Below are 18,784 nucleotides of genomic sequence, written 5' to 3'. Positions count from 1 at the left end.
ATGTATCGCCCTAGGTTTAAAGATGTGTCCAGGGCTTACACAGTGAAAAGCCTTCAGGACTGAGTGTGTCCACTTTCCAGCACTGGCTGCTACTGTTCCTTTGGTCTGCACACCTAATACATAACTTCATTTACCATGGGAAGCTACAAGCCACGTCAAATCTTGTATCCAATGGCAACATCTGTCTTTTATGAGCAAATTTATTTTTCTTGCTCACTGTTTAATTAATGATCTGTGAGAGTGGGTGTGTGAGAGTGGTAAAAATGGAGTATTGGTAAATACAGTAGATATGTACATATATGCAGAATAAATGTGAACATTGGCTTATTTATACCAGGTCAGCCTTAGCTTGGAGCAACAAGGACAAAAACTGGGCTATCTAGACCATATGAACTTTAAGCTGTTTAAAGTTGTTAAAGAATGTTTAAAGAAATATTTCAACATTTTGGGAAATACTCTTATTCACTTTTTTGTGAAGATTATAAGGTTGATATCATTCTCATGTCTGTACAGTAAATATGAAGTTTAGCTTAGCTTAGGATAAAGGGGGAAACAGCTAGCCTGGCTGTCCGAAGGTAACAAAATTGGCCTACCAGCACTTCTCCAGATCACAAATTAACATGTTAAATCTCATTTTTTCAATCCATAAAAAACTGAGTTTTAAAAAGGCTAGGATATATGGCAAACATATTTTTGTCTGGTACTAGTTGCCAGTTAGGAACCAGTGGAGACCGGTAAACAACCCCCTGTAAAACCACAACGTGTTTGCTATGGTAAGTTTACTGGCTATCCACACAGACATATGGGTGGCATCAATCCATCATCTAACACCAAGAAAGCAAATAAGGGTATTTCCAAAAATATTGAACAATTCTAAACTGTAAATCTTAAATCATAGACGTCGTCATGATATTTGTATGGACTTTGGTAGAATTCCATTGCTTTTAAAGATTGTAGCCCAAAGCTGAAAATGTTTCACTAAGTTGTGGTTTTAACCAGGTGCTTTGACTGAGCTATATGGCTATATGCTACATATTTTAAAATCTTAATGATGGTCGGATATGACACATGTGAGCATTAGGAATAGTTAAGAAACATAGAAAAATAGTTAAAATAAATAACAATTGTAAAAGTGAACCATCTACTCTCAGTTCAAGACACAATGTAGCAGAGCTAAAATGAGATTGTATGCTTTTGGCTCATCAGAAACCCTAAGGGGATGTTTGTTTTTGCTGTCTGATCTGTATTTATGGAAAGCGTTTATAGTAATCATCTGACTGTATGCCTGATAAATTTTTACCCTAGCAGAGTGATTGGTCTGTGGTAAGGTCAGATAAAGCTAGGCTTACAATCTCACTATCTAATTTGAGAGGCCAGCACCGTTTTACAAGGTGTAGAAGGGAAACAGCTTGTGGAGAAGCAACATTTTTAAAAATGTTGTAGCGTGTATGTTAATGATTGATCAGCAGAGGGAAGGGATTATTTTAAGCCATGGGGGATTTAGGAAGTGTTTTTGGAAGAAAAAAAAACGTACAGTGAATTTATCCATGTCTGCATGCCTTGGAGGGAACCTAGTTAAGCTCATGTATTTTCTCTCCCACTGCAACCTGCAGATACAGAGCTGTAAAAAGACTGAGGTGGACAGAGCAGAGCAAACTCTCTGTAATGCCCACACATGACCTGAAAAGCCATTAATCTCAGTAACCTCTGTAAGGTGATCAGGAGCCAAACCCTTTACTTTGACTTCATACAAACTGTGCAGATGTATACTATTAGACTTGACATCAGTCAGTGCAGCTTGTCAACACATCTCTGGCAAGATCTGTTTTCAGTCTCACATCCAGATGGCCCTCTAGACAGAACATCAAATAGGAGTTGCGTAAAAGCTAAATAAGGATGGAGGAGAACAGAGATGTCCTTCCTTAGTGTGGACAGATATCCTGCTCAGATGATGCTCAGGGTACATGTTGGCATTGGACAGAGGTGGACATGTTGAGACATGGGTTTGATGCAGGGAGGGGAAGAGAGACGATGCTGAGGGGAAAGGTGCACTGTCAAGGTGAGCTGCTGGCTGCCCCGCGGTGCATTCCTTCAGCTCGTGTGCAGCCAAAACCCTTGATGAAAAGTGAAAGTGCAGCGAGGACTGAGCATTTTCACAAGAATAATGCTCTGTCATTCTTCTTTTCCCACTCCCCTTGTCCTCCCCTTTTTATCTTGCTGCCCTTCCCTCGGGTCATTCATGTGAGGACAGGAGTTATGGTTTAGCCCCACCTCTGACCCCGTTCAGTTCTTTAATTGACAGTGATGATGAACTTCAGCTGCACTTTTAGTGAACTCACACAGGACAGTGCTTAGTCATCTCTTTTTACAGCTACATCTACTTAAAGCTCTAGAAGTAATAGAAGTAATCCATAGTATCAGAGCTGAAATTGTGACAATGGTCAGCCATAGGCTGTGTTTGAATTTCTCTACCTATTTACTATAGTGCACTACATTTGTGCACCATTTTATTTAACTGTATTAATGTTTCCACCATCATGCACTCAAAAATTTAACAATGGGACGAAAAAAATAGTTAGCATGCTAACAAACCTGCCAGTCCATCCTGTCTCTACTTTCCACCACAAGAGACGATAGTCCAATAGTATAGATCAGACCATGCCACCGTAGTTTCAGCAGAGAGATGTGTGCAAGTGACGAGTTTGCTACATTACACAAGCTTTTAGTTTTTTTAGTCTAATAAATAAACAAAATAAAGTAACAAATATAAAGAAAGGTGCAACAACTGTGCATCTTTCAAGAGAAGGATTATCAATCAGCAAAGCAGTTCTTCTTCACAAAATAATATCTTAAGCTTCTCGCTAATGGCTTTCTAAGTCTTTAAAATCAGGATCACAGAGCACACACAGCTGCTCTTGTACAATCTTTTGTATGTGGTGGAATAGGTATGTGCAAATATTAAAGCAATTAAATGTAGGCCTTTTGAATATGATTTGCTTTGGCAGCTATTGAGAGAGTTAAGCAAAACACACATTCCTGTCTTGGCAATAAAACCAAAAGGATTGAAGCAGTTTAGAGAGTCACAAGTTTGCATATCGGAACATGTTGGCATGCACTGTGAGCCCCCTTCAGCAATTTGTATAAAATATAAAAAGGAAGGTTCTTTATAGTGATATTTGACATATGAAACGACTTCAGTCCAATGAAACATGTCAACAGAAACTCAAAATTTTTACATAGTGCTTTCACTTATGATAGACGACCATTTCATTGTGGTCACCGGTAGATGATCATGTGTACCTGTGTATCATGATTCAAGTAACTGTTCTTAAGCAGTTACTCAATTGTCAATTTGTGCAGGACACCAAAATCTATCAAAGATGTCCTGCTGAAATGAGCCTACGGAGAGGTTTAGTTTCATAAGGATGTTTCAAAGCAGTTGGCCACGTGCCCAGGAACAGGCCTGGAGCTCTTTCATCTCTCTGTGTCCTACAGCATCTCACAGTGTCTCCCAGCACCACCCACAACACAACACACATCACACATTTGTGGTATTTTTTAGATCTTTATTTTGTGGTATACTGTGTCACATTGTGGCACTGTAGGATTTCTTGAATTGCTTAAGAATATTCCTTTAAGGTCAAAATCCAGTACTTTTTCATGCAAGTAACATTGGTTTGTGGAATGAAAAACTCTGTACTTTGTATTACCAAGAATAGCTGCCATGCTTGAGCCTGGACATTTGAAGCTGGACTTGTTGTCTAGGAGCATTTGGCCAAGAAGCAGACTTTGACCTCTGTCACATGACCTGTAAAACAGAGGTCTCCTTATCCACAGCATCAGATCATGAGGTGTCTGCGGGGGGAGGGCAATGCGGCCACTCTGAGATGTTGTTTTGCAAATATATCATATCATCTTTCACGGTGATTCTCTGAAAAGACTGAACTTTGGCACTATAAACATAGGCTGAGTCAAAAAGCAAACTCAAATTTACACATAAAGTATATGTGTACGAGGATAAATGTACGAGGCTTGAGTCACAGGAAAAGCTTCATCTGGAAACTACTTTTAAACTAATGCCACAACCTCATGTGGAACAGGAAGAAAACCTGAGCTAGTAAATGACTGCAGTGATTATTAGATGTTTTAGATGGTGATTTTGATATATCATAGGGTGGCACAGCATCAAGGGTTATAAAGTGTAATGTGCACCATTGCAGCATCCTGCCTAAATCACTGTATAATTAAAGTGTGAATTAACCTCAGCAAAGTGCCCAGTTTTACTACTGATAACTGGCATCATATTGCATAGCCATCTAAGCCTGGCGACCACAGAGCTTGTTACCACACTAAGAAGTATATTTAAACATCTTGGAAGAGTATTAATAAGCATGAAGGAGGGTGCACTTGTGTGTGGCTGTTTTCTGTGATTATGGGGATATTCAGAAAATTTAAAATTATGTGAAAGGCATTGCTCGTAGTCATGAACCTACAGAGAATTATCACTCAAAAGCTAGCTGGGGAAGATAGAGGGGTGTTTAGCAACGGAATAGACAGAGATTTCACTCAGGAGTTGGTTGCATAGGACTTTCATTTGCCAAGTGGCCAGAAACACAACTCCATATGATTGATAATGTTCCTCTGTAACTGCTGGATGTGTGAATAGGTAGTTTCGGTTAAACTTGTGAATAAAGGTAATGATATGTCAATGTTGTGTTCTCAACTTGTTCCCACTGCCCCCAAGTGGACAAAATAATAAGTTATTGCAAGTTTATGAAACTGCTGCAGGTACTTGGCTTTTATTTTCACCCATGCTGTAGCTGTTAGCATGCTGCTAACACTCCTTATATTTTACGCTGAGAGAGAGGAAGAAATTAACTGTGATCAGATTAATAACTGGGCTGATATAATAGCAGGGGGCATTATTTATGGAGCATGTACGTGCCACTGCAATCTTCAAAAAGATTATTGTACTTACTCTATTTTCATCACTTAGATTTATGAAAGCTCAGACTTTTATGTGGTGTTACTTTACTGATTAATGAGACGGGTACATTTTAACTGGATTTCAAAACAAAATTGGTTAGCCAGATTTAAGTTGTGACACGGGAGATCAGAACAGTATTGATCTGTTGGCTCATCTGTTCTGTTCTGACACTGTTAACGTACAATACCATGTGGCTGGTATTTTAAGTGGAAGCCCAGATATTGCCAGGTGTTCTACAGCCACTATACAAACTGTCTGGTATGTTGGCCAGGTGGTCACGAAAGCGCTTCCTTTTAAGTGAGACCAGGCTCTGGAAGTTTGAACCTTCACATATGGGAATGAACTAGACAAAGCAGCAGTAAAGACTCACAAGAACTTGTTTCTCTACGTCCACCATGTACTCTGTGCATCTATCCATCCGTTTACACCATGCACATTTATAACCTTTCCCTAGTGTACCTGCCCTGTGCATATTTCTGCACATATCACTATTAGCCAGTACATACATACTCCTGTCAAAATGTGTGCATGATCTTCCATGATCAGGCTATACCTCAGTGTCAGTGGCATCTATTCATCACATGTAATGTTTGCACATCCTGTATACATGCTGTGAAATATGGATCATTTTAATTTAGATTAGGCTCCATATGTCCTTTGATTATTTTTGCATCTTTGTCACTGCTTTGTATATTTCTAGTATCTATATCTGTGACTGCAATGACCTATATACACTCCACATGGGTCAGTGGACCATTCTGTGATCAATAAACTCATGATTTGCATGTTCTGATTTGCTTATTTGCTTATAGATTCCTAAAACATGGACTGTAAGTCGGGTAGACTGAACACTTTAAAATAATAGTTTAAAGATATGCTTATTCGCTTTTTTGCCAAGAGTTCCATGAGAAGATCAATACCACTCTCGTGTCTGTATGGTAAATGTGGAGCTAGCTAGCATAGTTTAGCGGAAAGACTGAAAACAGGAGATAACAGCTAGCCTTTCCCTGTAAAAAAAAAAAACAAAAAAAAAAAACACAAACTCACTCATTAACATGTTAGATCTCGTGTATTTAATCTGTACAAAAAAGTGTACAAATGACAAGTTGTGGTTTAACTGACACAGTAAATTCTCTGCTAGCTGTCTTGCAATCTGCAAATCTTCAGGCTAGGTGTTTTCCCATGTTTCCGATCTTTTTGCTAAGTGAAGCTAAATGGGTGTAGCTTCATATTTGCTGTAGAGACAAGAGAGTGGTATCATCAATCCTCTCATCTAACAAGTAACTTCCCTATTCCCTATTCTATTCCCTTAAAGCTATAATGAGTAGCATTTAAAACAATGGATAGACTCAGGTTTAAGGTCGGGCACTATAAAAAAACAGGGACCAGATTACTTTGCCCTTCTCTCTCCTCTGCTCTCTGTCTGTATCATGGATGTATAAAGAGCTGCAGGAATGTGTGTCTGTTTGATCGAGGGGCTGAGCTAAATACACGTACACACACAGAGCACAGGCAACAGAAGACAGGTTGAAGTGTGGCTTCGGCTGCAAACCTTGGCAATGTGGCTCCCGCTGCTCTTGCTCTCTCTCACTCGTTGAGGAGGGGCCACAGGAGGGAATGGTGCTTTTTATAAATCTTAGTCATTATGCCTTTAAATTACTTGTAGTTATGAGTTTTTATAACAACCCAACTGTGTCAGGAGTGTTTCACTGCCTTACATCCAAAGGCTGCTGGGATATACTCCAGTCCTCTGTGACCCTCAATGTGGAGAAGCACAATGTGTACATGAACAGACTTTCAGATAGCATTAGAAGGGTGATTCAGATGGTCCGGTGCTTTCACATTTATACGATGTTCGACATCCTCAAAATATTTAGAACTACATCTGAAATTTAGTAATTGACAACCTGAGGATAGAATGGGGCCTTGAAGGGGCTACATTCATCCAGTTCCTTCGTAATTAGGCTCTAACAGGCATGTGTCATGGGTCATCAGAGTGTCATCTTTAAAGATAACACATTTTTGCTGTGGGAGAGGATAACTAACCTCCTGTCACACACGGGTCAACTCACCAACCCTGATGGGGCTTCAGGACAGCTGAGAACAACAATGTTGTTAATGGGGTCATGCTTTTAAATGCATTTAAGGAGATTTGAAATGCTTGTTTGATGTGACTTTGATCCTGACTGACAATTTCAAGCTTGTTTTCTACTTTCCACAACCCTCGAGTTGTCTATAGAGATCTGCAGCGTGATAGCTTGAGCTAGGTCACTAATCTCCTCGATCCCCAGAAGGCCAGACAAGAGTATCCACGGTCCAGTGTCAGAGCATAAACCTTTCACTCAGACCAAGGAGGCAAATCTATCTGTTGCCAAGCAGGACTACAGGGCTGCCAGATACTCCAGGAAAGCTTCAGTGGAAGCAGAAGCCACAGTCTGCCAGATGCCCAACACTTGCCCAGACAGAAAGGGTGACAGTTGAAGATCCTTTAGTTCTCCTTTGGAAAAGATCCATGTTTTTTTCATCTGAATGCATCCGTATCCCAACAGAATGTAGACTTTAATTTGCGGATTTACGTTTCCGCATCCATATTTTGCCAAAATATCCCCTCATGTCAAAGGTGATGCACAGACCCCTTCGGGAATGGCGTGTATTCAACCCTCAATAAGACCTACTTACATAAGTTACCTGCTTAAACAAACAGACTCTGGAGGCAAAATTGCAAACTGGACCCAGTGCCCAGATAAATGTTTGCATGTGGTTCAGGGCCAAAGATCTTGAGCCACAAAACCAATCCACATTGCTCGTTGGGCTCGACACAGAGCCTGTGTTCACTTGCTTTTAAATGCATACTAAACCATTCATCTATTCTTCTCCTATGGGGTATATTATGGGATATAATGCAAAAAGTATTTCAGAAAACAGCGCAGTCCCATTCTCTTGAATATAGTAATTGCAGATAAGACCAATAATATAAAGTGTTCTTTTCCTGTGTTGAAGTTCAGTAGGGCAGCAAAACAAAAGCTCCGTAACACCATGCACTTCTTTTTAAGTAATTATATTTTAAGCAGTAATCCATGCTCCTGCTGGCTTGCTGGTGCTGTTGCTGAACTGTTTTGGTGCAGGGTAAAGAAGGAAAACAGTCCAGTCTTTGTTCCTGTGGTAAAGTCACTACATGTCCTGTTGGCTTCATGGGGGGAATTTCAGAAAACTTTGACTTACGCAGAGCATTTCACAAATCTAAGAGATATACAATGAATCTCTGGAGGGGGATTATCACACTGTCCAGGTCTTATCTCACATATTAAGACTAACATCCATGTATCATCTGAATTATATCAGCGAGCCCAATAACTCAAAGGAATGTAACACTTTCCTGTAGACCTTTTATGTGCACAGCATCATGCATGTGTAGTATTAATGTCTCATCAAATTTACATGGTAACCGAAAACCGATTTCTCCCAAGAGATTCAAACCCTTTGAGAAGGAGGTGTGAACATGCTGTGGGCAGGCAGGAGTGGTTTATAGGGGTTTGTTACTGAACCAGTGCCATCTTCACCTGCACGCCAGCTGGATGTTCCTTTAAATCAGTCATCCTGTTTCTGAAAATAAGCTAAAAGTCTCTTTTGAGAAGTCTCTTCTGTTGTACATCAAATTTTCTTTTCTATCTGCCCATGTAGAGCTTATTTGATACGCTTATGTTAAGAGGTGCTTCCACAAGTTCACTAGCCATTATAGAGGCAATAAATAAAAAGATTTGATTTTGACAAACCTCCATGAACAAACTTTGTCACTGATTTCCTTTTGACAACTGTAGGCCATGTTGGCCAAATTCCTGTGTCTTTAAACTTAAAGGAAGTACAGAAAAATGTAGTGCTATGAAGGCCTTACTTTACCAATATCGTGCACAGATTGACCCAAGAAATGACAGGCGAGCCATTTACCTCCATACTGTGTGGAGCCTTCATACAAGCAGTCCCTGTGTCTCTCTTTTAGTGACAGGGAGAGAGAAAGTGTATAGAGCTTTTTAAGCAGATCCTGTATTTGGTCTCTTTACCTGGTCTATGTCGTCCCTGAAGAGAGGCTTTGTTGCCCTCAGACAGCCTTTAACACACACCTTCATAATAGTATCTGTGTCTGTGATTTTCCATTTGGAAAATTGTGAGCTTTCACCCTCACATCCCAGGTTTCGCTCGACAGAGAGAGAGAGAGTAATCATCATAAGCCTAATGATACAGTGGTCCACTGTGGCTGCACTGTGATCGCCAAGCTTCACACACACACACATGCCAAAGCATACAGGCGAGAGTTAAGCTAATCTTGATGTCTTCCTGTAGCGTGCAAACACCTGAGCATTGTACAGTGTATGGTACGTCACTGCTTTTGTGCTTAGCTTGGCAAACCTCATGTGTAAAAATGTGTAAGGATGAATTTTTGCATAAATATCTGAACGACTGTGGACCAATTGCAAGATCCTGCCTTTACACACTTGTCTCATGTCTGCTATTGACAGTAGCGTGTGAGTTTTTTGTCCTTGTAGCACCTGCTGATCTGTTAGTAGCAATGTAATCTCTGTAGCAGCTGTCCTTTACCACTTACGCTGCTCACTTGCTGCCAAACTTGCCGTCTAATCTCCTCACTTTCACTATAATAGGATGGCATTCCTAACTATTGTAGGTGTGAAGATCATTTGTGATAATTATTCTAACAATAAAGGCATGACTTTCCATTCGAAACAGTGTCAGTTGTCATGCAGTTCCGACTAACACCTTAACATCTGGCACCATCGGCTATGAGCGAGTATGTTGTGTGGTGAGGTTTCTGTACTATGCCTCCCACAACCATTATCACATTATCCACTTTAACCAGAAGACTCATACTACAGAGGCATCAGAAAGCTCCCTGTCTCTCTGGCCTGCACTCACCGGGATCGCTGAGGAGCTAAAGCTCTGTCGTGTGGCATCTCTGGGTGAAGGCAGAGGTGAGAGCCATGACTGGGTTCAGTGTTTGCTGCTGGACGGTTGACAGTTGGGGTCAGAGGTTCATTTTCCCCTCAGCTCAGTCACTCTCTCCAGACTGGCTTTCAGAGGCTCAAAGAAAGGGTTTGATGAGGAGGGCTCGGAAGCAAGGAGGCATCTGGCTGCAGCAGCCCTTCCCTCCACATCCTGAGGGCCAGCAGAGCTGCTCTGTGGCGGCCAGAGGAGGGAAACAAGGTGCACACTGTGATCTAAACACAGACTGAGGGGTGGGGGGGGCGGTTCAGGTTACCCCTTCGGTAGGTGTGTTGCCACAGAGAAGCTCACTGTGAAGAGGAGAAGGGTGGAGGAGGGAAGATGTGGTGCCATTGTAAGTTTACACAGAACAAAAGGAAATAAATTGGACCAACATGTGTTAGTGAAATCCCCAAACTCTCTCTAATAAATGGCCTGTTTCTGACTGTAATACTGTAAATCATATGGGAGGGTCGCACACAATTTTAGAGTGCCAGATGCTCTCACACTGACATCAGAGCACAGTACATTTGTCAGTGCACACATCTCATACTAACTTAATTATACTTCATTGGATACTTCTGCCCTCAGTGTACATTTTGATGAATGTGCTCTACATTTTAGCAGTCATGCCGGCAGGACTGAAGTCCTCACCTGGATGACTCTTTTGTAAATGGAAGTGATTAGTAAAAGCTAGAACATGTGTCTGGAGAGGAGGTGCTTGTTCATAGTCATTGTGCAGGACTTGTGTGTGAAATGCAAAGGCATTTTTTTTTAATGGCTCGAATGATGTAATTTCTTGCTAGACCATATACTGTAGCCAACATCTTGATCATCATCACGGATAAACACTGCCTCCATATTCAGAAAATGTAAAGTGACAAGATGTTCCCATGTTGGTCTGTATGGCTTGTGTTTGAACAAACTGTTAAAGAGGTTTGTAATAGACATTTAACAAAGAGTTAGATGAGAAGGTTGATTCCACTCTCATGTCTGTATGAAGCTACAGCCAGCAGGAGATTTGCTTATCTCAGCATGAAGACTGGAAACAACTAGTCTGGCTCTGTTCAAACAAGTAATAAAACCCACCTACCAAAGTCTTTAAAGCTCACTAAGTAATGTTAATTCATTAATTATTTCATGTTATACATTGTTTAACCCTCTCATGCATGATGTCCACATTTGTGGACAGTTATTTTAACTCCATTTTGGGTTACTATATGATGGTTATGTTCTCCAAGTCATTTGAGCACAGTGTCAGTTGATTGATAGCGACACTGTAACAGTGGTTACTCTCTTGTTTTACAAATATTTATTGCTTGATGACCTCATCTATCCAAGATGGCCAATTGTGATGGCTATGTGCTAAATGCATCAGGCATATCTGTGAAAAACTTTCATTCAAGGAGGTCAATCTAGGTTTAAAAAAAAAAAATAGTAGTACATGCAGTAAAGTATTATTAACATATTTACGTCATGCAACAGTGGAGTGAGATTGCATTGCATTGCAAGTCGGATTTCTGTAACCTGCTAGTATTCTATTTTTTCAAAGATGTGATGAATTGTATTGTATTATAATAAAACAGGTTTTTAATAAATGTATGAACATAAATAACAATGCTAAAGTGCATTTTACAACATTAAACAGCAACTTTTGACTGCCTTGAGGCCTTTACACAAAATAAGAATATGTATTTTACTCACATAATGTAAAGAAATTAGTTTTAACTAGAACTATGTAATCAGTTAGGCTCGGCGTTTTCCCAGTTTCCAGTCTCTGTGCTAGGTTAAGCTAACTTGCTGCTGTCCAGGGTGTACCCCGCCTTTCGTCCTATGTAAGCTGGGATTGGCTCCAGCCCCCCCGTGACCCTGTACAGAGGGTAAGCGGTTGACGATGGATAGATGGATGGATCCTGAGAATGTACGGATCTGGCTGAAAGTTGGACACATTAATAACTTTAATCCTTATTCTGTGTTTATGTGTTGGTGGAAAGTTCCAAATACAACTTCCAAGTTGGCTGCTAACAGGATTGCAATCACATAAAATATTCTTGGAAACTGCAGCAGGAAAATTAATGATAACAAATTTAAGTAATAGCAGAGGAGGCACTTTGTAATTTGATAAATTTTTCAGCATAGGTGTAGGACTCTGCCGCAGGCCTTAAGGTGTCTTTGTGTGAGGCCAGTCTTAGGACTTTAATTAATTTAGGCTAAAGGAAACTCCTCCAAAATTACTTCCTTGAGTGGACTAGCTCAACTGACATTTCCCCGTTGGCTAGGATTTCTACCCAAATCTCTATCTGCTTAGTTGTTAAGAAATAGAGAGGATTACAGGTGCAATCAATTGGACAGTTAGGTATTAGTGACTGCGTCTAAGCTGGATTTAAAATGAACTGACTGGTCATCCCTACTGATGACATAGTGTCTACTGAAAGCAGAAGAGAGCGGAGCTACTGTAGAGGATAGCAAGGATTCATGCCTTGGCATCGAAACTCAGGCCATGGAAATAATGCTGAAAAGTTTTCCTGTGAAGGTAGTGAATATTCCATGGAGGAATAATAACCTCAGTACTCTACATGCAGAACCCCCTCTGTCCGAACAAGGAGAAACCATCATTGGAGTCTACCTGTTAGTGTTGGGTAAGTCGACCATCACATACTGGAACATAATGAACCTTGAAATGTTACAGTTTTTCATAGTGTATGCTGTGAATATACTTTGGGGTTGAAACACTGTAATAGATTTTCACAATTTTAGTATCAAAGTTTAATTCTCATTGAATTATTCCCATGTCAAAAAAAATGCAAAAGAAAAGCACCCTAAAAGAACTACTGACAAAATGCTTGAAATATTTGTTCATTTTAAACTTGTTTTGCCGTCCATAACTCCGTAGTGCAAAGAAGGAGTCACACATTATTTAAATGTCAACAACACAAACAACTGTTGTTCCTCATGTTTTCAAAGGCCAGTCCACTGCTGACTCAGAAAGTTTGGGTTGGGTTGGTGGCACTGTTTGTCTGTTGGTCCACGTCAACTAATGCAGTCAAGGGATTTTGTGGAACACAGAGACAGAGTTATTAAAAGACATGAGATTCTTTGGATCTCCACCATCGATACCTTACTACAGAGTAAAATGATTTTACTCTGGACTTTCTCTGTTCTGTCCAATATTTTGGTCTCTGTACTATAATTATTAAGTTTTACTTAGTAGTTTAGCAGCTAAAAAAATGATGATGAAGAGGTCAGGTACTAGGAACAATGCAATGTAACACTACTGTACTTTACTCCACTGTACTTTACTCTACTGTACTTTACTCCACTGTTCTATACTCTACTGTACTTTACTCCACTGTGCTATACTCTACTGTACTTTACTCCACTGTGCTATACTCTACTGTACTTTACTCCACTGTGCTATACTCTACTGTACTTTACTCCACTGTGCTTTAATCTACTCTGCTTTACTCTTGTCTGCGATACTCTACTCTTATATTATACTGTTGCATAATACAATACAATACTACACTTCTCTACTATACTAAATCTTAAAATCAGTTTAGTGTTTTTTGTATTCTCTGCTATACTATACAATATATAATCTACTTCTTTATTCTACAATACAACACTTAACTGCCCTACACTATGTTCTCCTCTTCTCTACTCTGCTATACCATACTACATAATATACACAACTCCATTTATTTAAAATACTGTACTATACCAAAAAATATGTGGTTCACTAGATTTTCACTAAATATTACTATATATATATACTGTATGTTTGTCTCTCTGTAGGATGGCTGTCCTGGTTTGGAAACAGTTTAGTGATGTTTGTCCTGTACAGACAGCGGGCCTCGCTTCAGGCAACAGATTTCCTCACATTAAATCTCGCCATCTCTGATGCCAGCATCTCCATATTTGGCTACTCCAGAGGGATCCTAGAAATATTCAATATCTTAAAGGATGATGGGTATTTGATCACCTGGATCTGGACCTGCCAGGTAAAGGCCACACCATTTGAATTAATAGAGTCAAATTTAAAATATTCTATATATCCTGTGTACACATATGTATGTCCTTCAAATCCTTCCTTTCAAATATCTCACCAAATCTTAAATTGTTATACAATTCACAGCAGTAACAATTAGTGAAATCCCAGGAACGTTGGTTGGAAATGGCCAGAATATGATGACTGTGCAGAGTTGCAAAAAACACATCTGTATACATCTGCTCTCTTGGGCCAATCCCAATTAATGAAGTTCATTCAAGGAATCTGTGGAAGTCTTGCAGTAAAGTGAGTATGCGTGTGTGCGTGTGTGTGTGTGTGTGTGCGTGTGTGTGTGTGTGTGTGTGTGTGTGTGCGTGCAAGGGATTATGCTAGTAGCCATGTGGGCTGGAGGTTAAATCTATAATAAGATTATCACTGTGGAGGCCTTTAAATGGGGGAAACTCTTCGAAGAGCATGGCACCTGTCAACAACCGAACAGGAAGCAAATAAGAGCTGCAGGGAGGACATTAGTTGTAAAATTTAACGATAGGCTTTTACGTTGCAGATGAGTAATTTGTATTAAATTAAAAGATGAGTAGTTGTGTGTAATTTCTAAAATGTTCGGTTGATTTTCTATGTCTCCCTCCTCCTGCAGCCTCAGCTTGAAATTAAATAGTTGTCATATTTTAGCTTGAAATTCATCCAGGGTATTTTTCTTGCTCAAGGCTAGCTGTGGTGGAAACCATGATATCCGCACTGCAGTGAGTGAACAAAAACAAGATGGTGTAACCATAACCCTTTCAGTCTCAGAAGTGTGAACCCCAACATCTGAGCAGGAGAGACATTGTAAATCAATCTGCTGCTCTTAGGCTTAAGTACAGCCACTAAGATGATCTCATCTCTCAGACATCTAATCTCAGGTTTTCAGGTAAAGGAGAAATATTGGGATAGCAGTACGCCCATCTCATTTCACCTTCCCCTGAGAGAGGTGGGCTGAGAGAGGGACCGTCAGAAGTGAATAATGGGAAAAGTAAAACGTGACAGAAATAGAGGAGGGAGGTGGTGGAGACAGGCATGTGAGAAGCATTAGCAGATTACTGCATGGAGCATGATGGGACATGAACCATTGCTAGCTGGGCCAGATCTCTGTGTTTTGCATACTATGGGACAGGATATTATTGAATAAGATAGAGCCTTATGGGACCCCTTGATCTTGCAAAGGGGAATACAGAGAAAGGACTGTCAAAGCAACGCACAAGGTGTATAAAAAATACTTGTCAAATTCACGTCTTTAATTGTGAGCCAGATATCTCAGGCAGAGACAGAGGTGAAACATTATAGTGCAAGATGAGCTTTGAGTATCAAATCACATCATTTCAAGAAGCCAAAACCTAGTCCTAAATTCTTCTTTTCTACAAACCAGAAAATGTACAATAGACTAATGCTAATATCAAACTAGTCTAGACGTTGGCATGCCTGTCAAATGTGAAGGGGGAAAAACGTGATGACTAACAGTAATAAGATTAGGACTAAGGAAGATCAGGAAAGACCTTAACTGATCCATGTCACCTGGAAGTGGCACAGCAGGGAGCTGGGTGTTGCACAGTTGGAGCCAGACTGAAACGGAGTAGCATAATTCCCTTTAACAGAAGCTGCGATTAAAAGATCATCTTCCCAAACAATGGACTAAATACTAAAACGCTTCACGGATTATTGCATTTAGCAGGCATTGAGAATTTTGTGGAAATCAAGGTAAAATCTATTTCCAGCCATAATTAAGCCATTTTAATACCCCAATGCTGATCCGGCAAGTTAAAAAGCCTGCAGCTCACACGAGAGGAAATGCTCTGGTCTGGAGCATATTGGCAAAAAGGGCAGGAAGAGCGCTTCAGCTGTTGCTTCTCTATCTGATAAAGGCCAAAGCAAAACAAACTCAAGATACAAAGGTCTGGAACTATTAGGCAGGCAATGTATCTATGCCCTGAAGCTTCAATGATCATTCAAAGACATTTTAAAAATGTGATGTCATATTTGACCAACCCCTCGCTCTGTTTTCTTCCAGGTAGACGGTTTCTTCACCTTGCTTTTCGGCCTTGCAAGCATCAACACTTTGACCGTTATCAGCATCACCAGATACATCAAGGGATGCCATCCAAACAAAGGTCAGATCTAACCTCCCTGACTTCATGTGAGATAACACAAAGAGAGCCTCAGACAAGTGTCTCTGCCTGTCTCACATTCCAGCAGCTCGTATCTGACAGAAAAGTGTGTATCCCAGTGCTAATGAAACCTTATTACCAACTTCAGCATTCTCCAGCAGTCTCCAGCAATTACACTTACATTTTGCCAGCATGTCATTAAGTTAATTTGAGGTGACATTTTCTATTTTTGGGGTGTAACTGATGCAGAAGAATGTCTTAATTATATGGAAATTAGGTTGTCAGCCTGGGATGCGAGTTTTTACAATGTTTGTGATTGTTCATAAAACACAAGCAATATAAACCTGTGTGTGGTTTTGTTTTTTTCTTACATAAGCGGTTAAACTATGAACATTGGTGATATATGTGGGATATCATCAACTGTATTATGTGTCAGAGTATAGCTGCAACTACTGCAACCGGAAACAGATGTTGATCTATAAAAAATATAATATAATATAATGATATCCAAACAACAATACAAGGTAATTCAGCTATGTATTGTATTGTATCGTAATCAACACTGTATACTGCCAGTCCTCTCTCCCAAACGGTACCGCACTTATTGTATGGTACATTGACATAAAATGTGTGAGCACTGCTCAGAAACAGAGCAGACCTATTGCTTTTCTTTCTTCCCCTGAATACAAAGCTAAGTGTCCTTTGTCAACAGAAGTTCTTTTCACTTGCAGATGTTTGCGAAGGCTGTTAATATAAGAAAAGACCTCATTGTTCAATAAATGTCGCAATCTTGACATTCATAACAAGCCGAGAATGCTGCATCTTTGAGTCCCTCTCACTTTTGTCCTGTGTTTGCCAAAGTCATAACAGTTAACCTTATCAAACTGCAACAAGTCTGTTCCATAACTTGGGAATATTCTGTTGTATTCATGTTACGTTTCCTTGTTGTGTGTTATTGCAGCTTACTGTATCAGCAATAACACCATTGCCGTTTCACTCATCTGCATTTGGACTGGAGCGATGTTTTGGTCTGTTGCTCCACTGCTGGGCTGGGGCAGCTACACAGGTCTGTTCTCACACAATAACCTCAGAGAAGAAAGGAATATAGCCTTGACCTGACCTCTCCATCTTATGTTCCTTAGATCGAGGCTATGGCACCTGTGAGGTGGACTGGTCCAAAGCCAATTACTCCACCATCCACAAGTCCTACATCATCTCCATCCTCATCTTCTGCTTTTTCATCCCTGTGATAATCATGGTCTTCTCCTACATCTCCATTATTAACACAGTAAAGAACACCAACGCCATGTCAGCTGATGGTTTCGTCTCCATCCGTCAAAGGAAGGTGGAGAGAGATGTCACAAGGGTAGGCAAATAGGGGAAAATAATGTTTAATACTGAGGTTTTTATTGGATACGAGTTGATTGGAAAAATACAATGAGACTCTTTAATGTTCCACTTAAAGTGCCCTGTCTGTAATAAACCTCCTCTTACGTTATTCCAGTCTTGACAATTGTTCCCTCGTGTTCCTCTCTAGATTTCCATTGTAATCTGCACAGCTTTCATCCTGGCCTGGTCGCCATATGCCGTGGTGTCTATGTGGTCAGCCTGGGGTTTCCACGTGCCAAGCACAACCAGCATCTTCACTCGCCTCTTTGCCAAGTCTGCCAGCTTCTACAACCCGCTCATCTACTTCGGCATGAGCTCCAAATTTCGCAAGGACCTCTCTGTGCTGCTGCCGTGCGCATCAGAGCGCAAGGAGGTGGTGCATCTGCAACATTTTCAAAACATTAAAGCCAAGGCTGAGGCCCCGCCCGCACATGCATCTCTTCCTGTCCAGAAGCTGGAGGCAAAACACACTGCTGGAGAGCTGAACCAATCCAATCCTGATAGCGACTCAGGGGTCAACAGTCCTCCTGAGACTCCTCCATCTGACACACAGGAGGTCTTCCACATTAACCTGCCCTCCCACATTGAAACATCAGAGTATTGGTGTGACAGGCTCTGAAGAGTATTTTTGTATTTTTGGTCTTTACTGTTTTAATAAACCGTATGTCTAGCCAGTGTTAATAAATTATTTTCTGAATCTCAAGTGGGATTTCACACCTGTTTTCATTTCCAACTCTTACAAAGGCTTCATTTAGCAATCATTTGATGAGCAATGCATAACTGATTTGCCTGAAATCAGAACATTTTCTTAGAATATCTCCAGCTGATGAAATGTGGGGGCAGTAATACAGCGGGGCAAAAGATGCACGATTACATCTGGAAACACTGAACCGTCCTCAGTTCAGCTGAAGCATGTGATGGCACAACGTTCGGCCATTTCCCCTGCTGCCCAAGGGCACTCATGCCATCAGATCTCCCATACATCCCACATTCCCAGAGAGATGCCAGATTACACTCTGTCAAGTATCATCTGCCTGTAGAAATGTGTCAGTTTAAATCTCTATTCATCATGTCAGTCAAGCAAAATCATATGGGAGCAAAGGTTAGCATTGAGGGAAGCAGGCTCTATGTTTACAGAAAAATGTGAAAACTAATCCAAGGGTGTGGTGAATTAGGACAATTTTTTTCTGTTGACAAGATTTCAAACTAATGACAATGTTGAAAGAGAAATGAGCAGCCCTGAAATAGCACCTGATCTTTTTTTTTTCC

General features: G+C 40.5%; 1 protein-coding gene across 1 annotated transcript; it reads left to right on the top strand.

Annotated features, from left to right (window-relative positions):
- Positions 1–12,479: 12,479 nt before the first annotated feature.
- LOC119916833 (opsin-5-like) lies at positions 12,480–18,134 on the top strand. Its single transcript, XM_038736797.1, has 6 exons — positions 12,480–12,618; positions 13,775–13,980; positions 16,030–16,129; positions 17,088–17,192; positions 17,269–17,492; positions 17,664–18,134. Exons 1-6 carry the CDS (start codon positions 12,480–12,482, stop codon positions 18,132–18,134), a joined length of 1,245 nt encoding a protein of 414 aa, XP_038592725.1.
- Positions 18,135–18,784: the final 650 nt, after the last annotated feature.

This window comes from Micropterus salmoides, unplaced genomic scaffold (genome assembly GCF_014851395.1).
Source record: "Micropterus salmoides isolate LMB-PRFRI ecotype aquatic unplaced genomic scaffold, ASM1485139v1 Ms_hic_scaffold_22, whole genome shotgun sequence".
In the NCBI taxonomy this organism is placed as follows: Eukaryota; Metazoa; Chordata; class Actinopteri; order Centrarchiformes; family Centrarchidae; genus Micropterus; species Micropterus salmoides.
This window is presented reverse-complemented; position numbering and strand designations above follow the sequence as displayed.

Excerpts from the sequence above, each read along its gene's own strand:
- LOC119916833 (XM_038736797.1), top strand. The coding sequence starts at position 12,480 with ATGGAAATAATGCTGAAAAGTTTTCCTGTGAAGGTAGTGAATATTCCA. Across the intron at positions 16,130-17,087 it reads GGGATGCCATCCAAACAAAG|CTTACTGTATCAGCAATAAC; the intron begins GTCAGATCTAAC and ends GTGTTATTGCAG. Across the intron at positions 17,193-17,268 it reads GGGCTGGGGCAGCTACACAG|ATCGAGGCTATGGCACCTGT; the intron begins GTCTGTTCTCAC and ends TATGTTCCTTAG.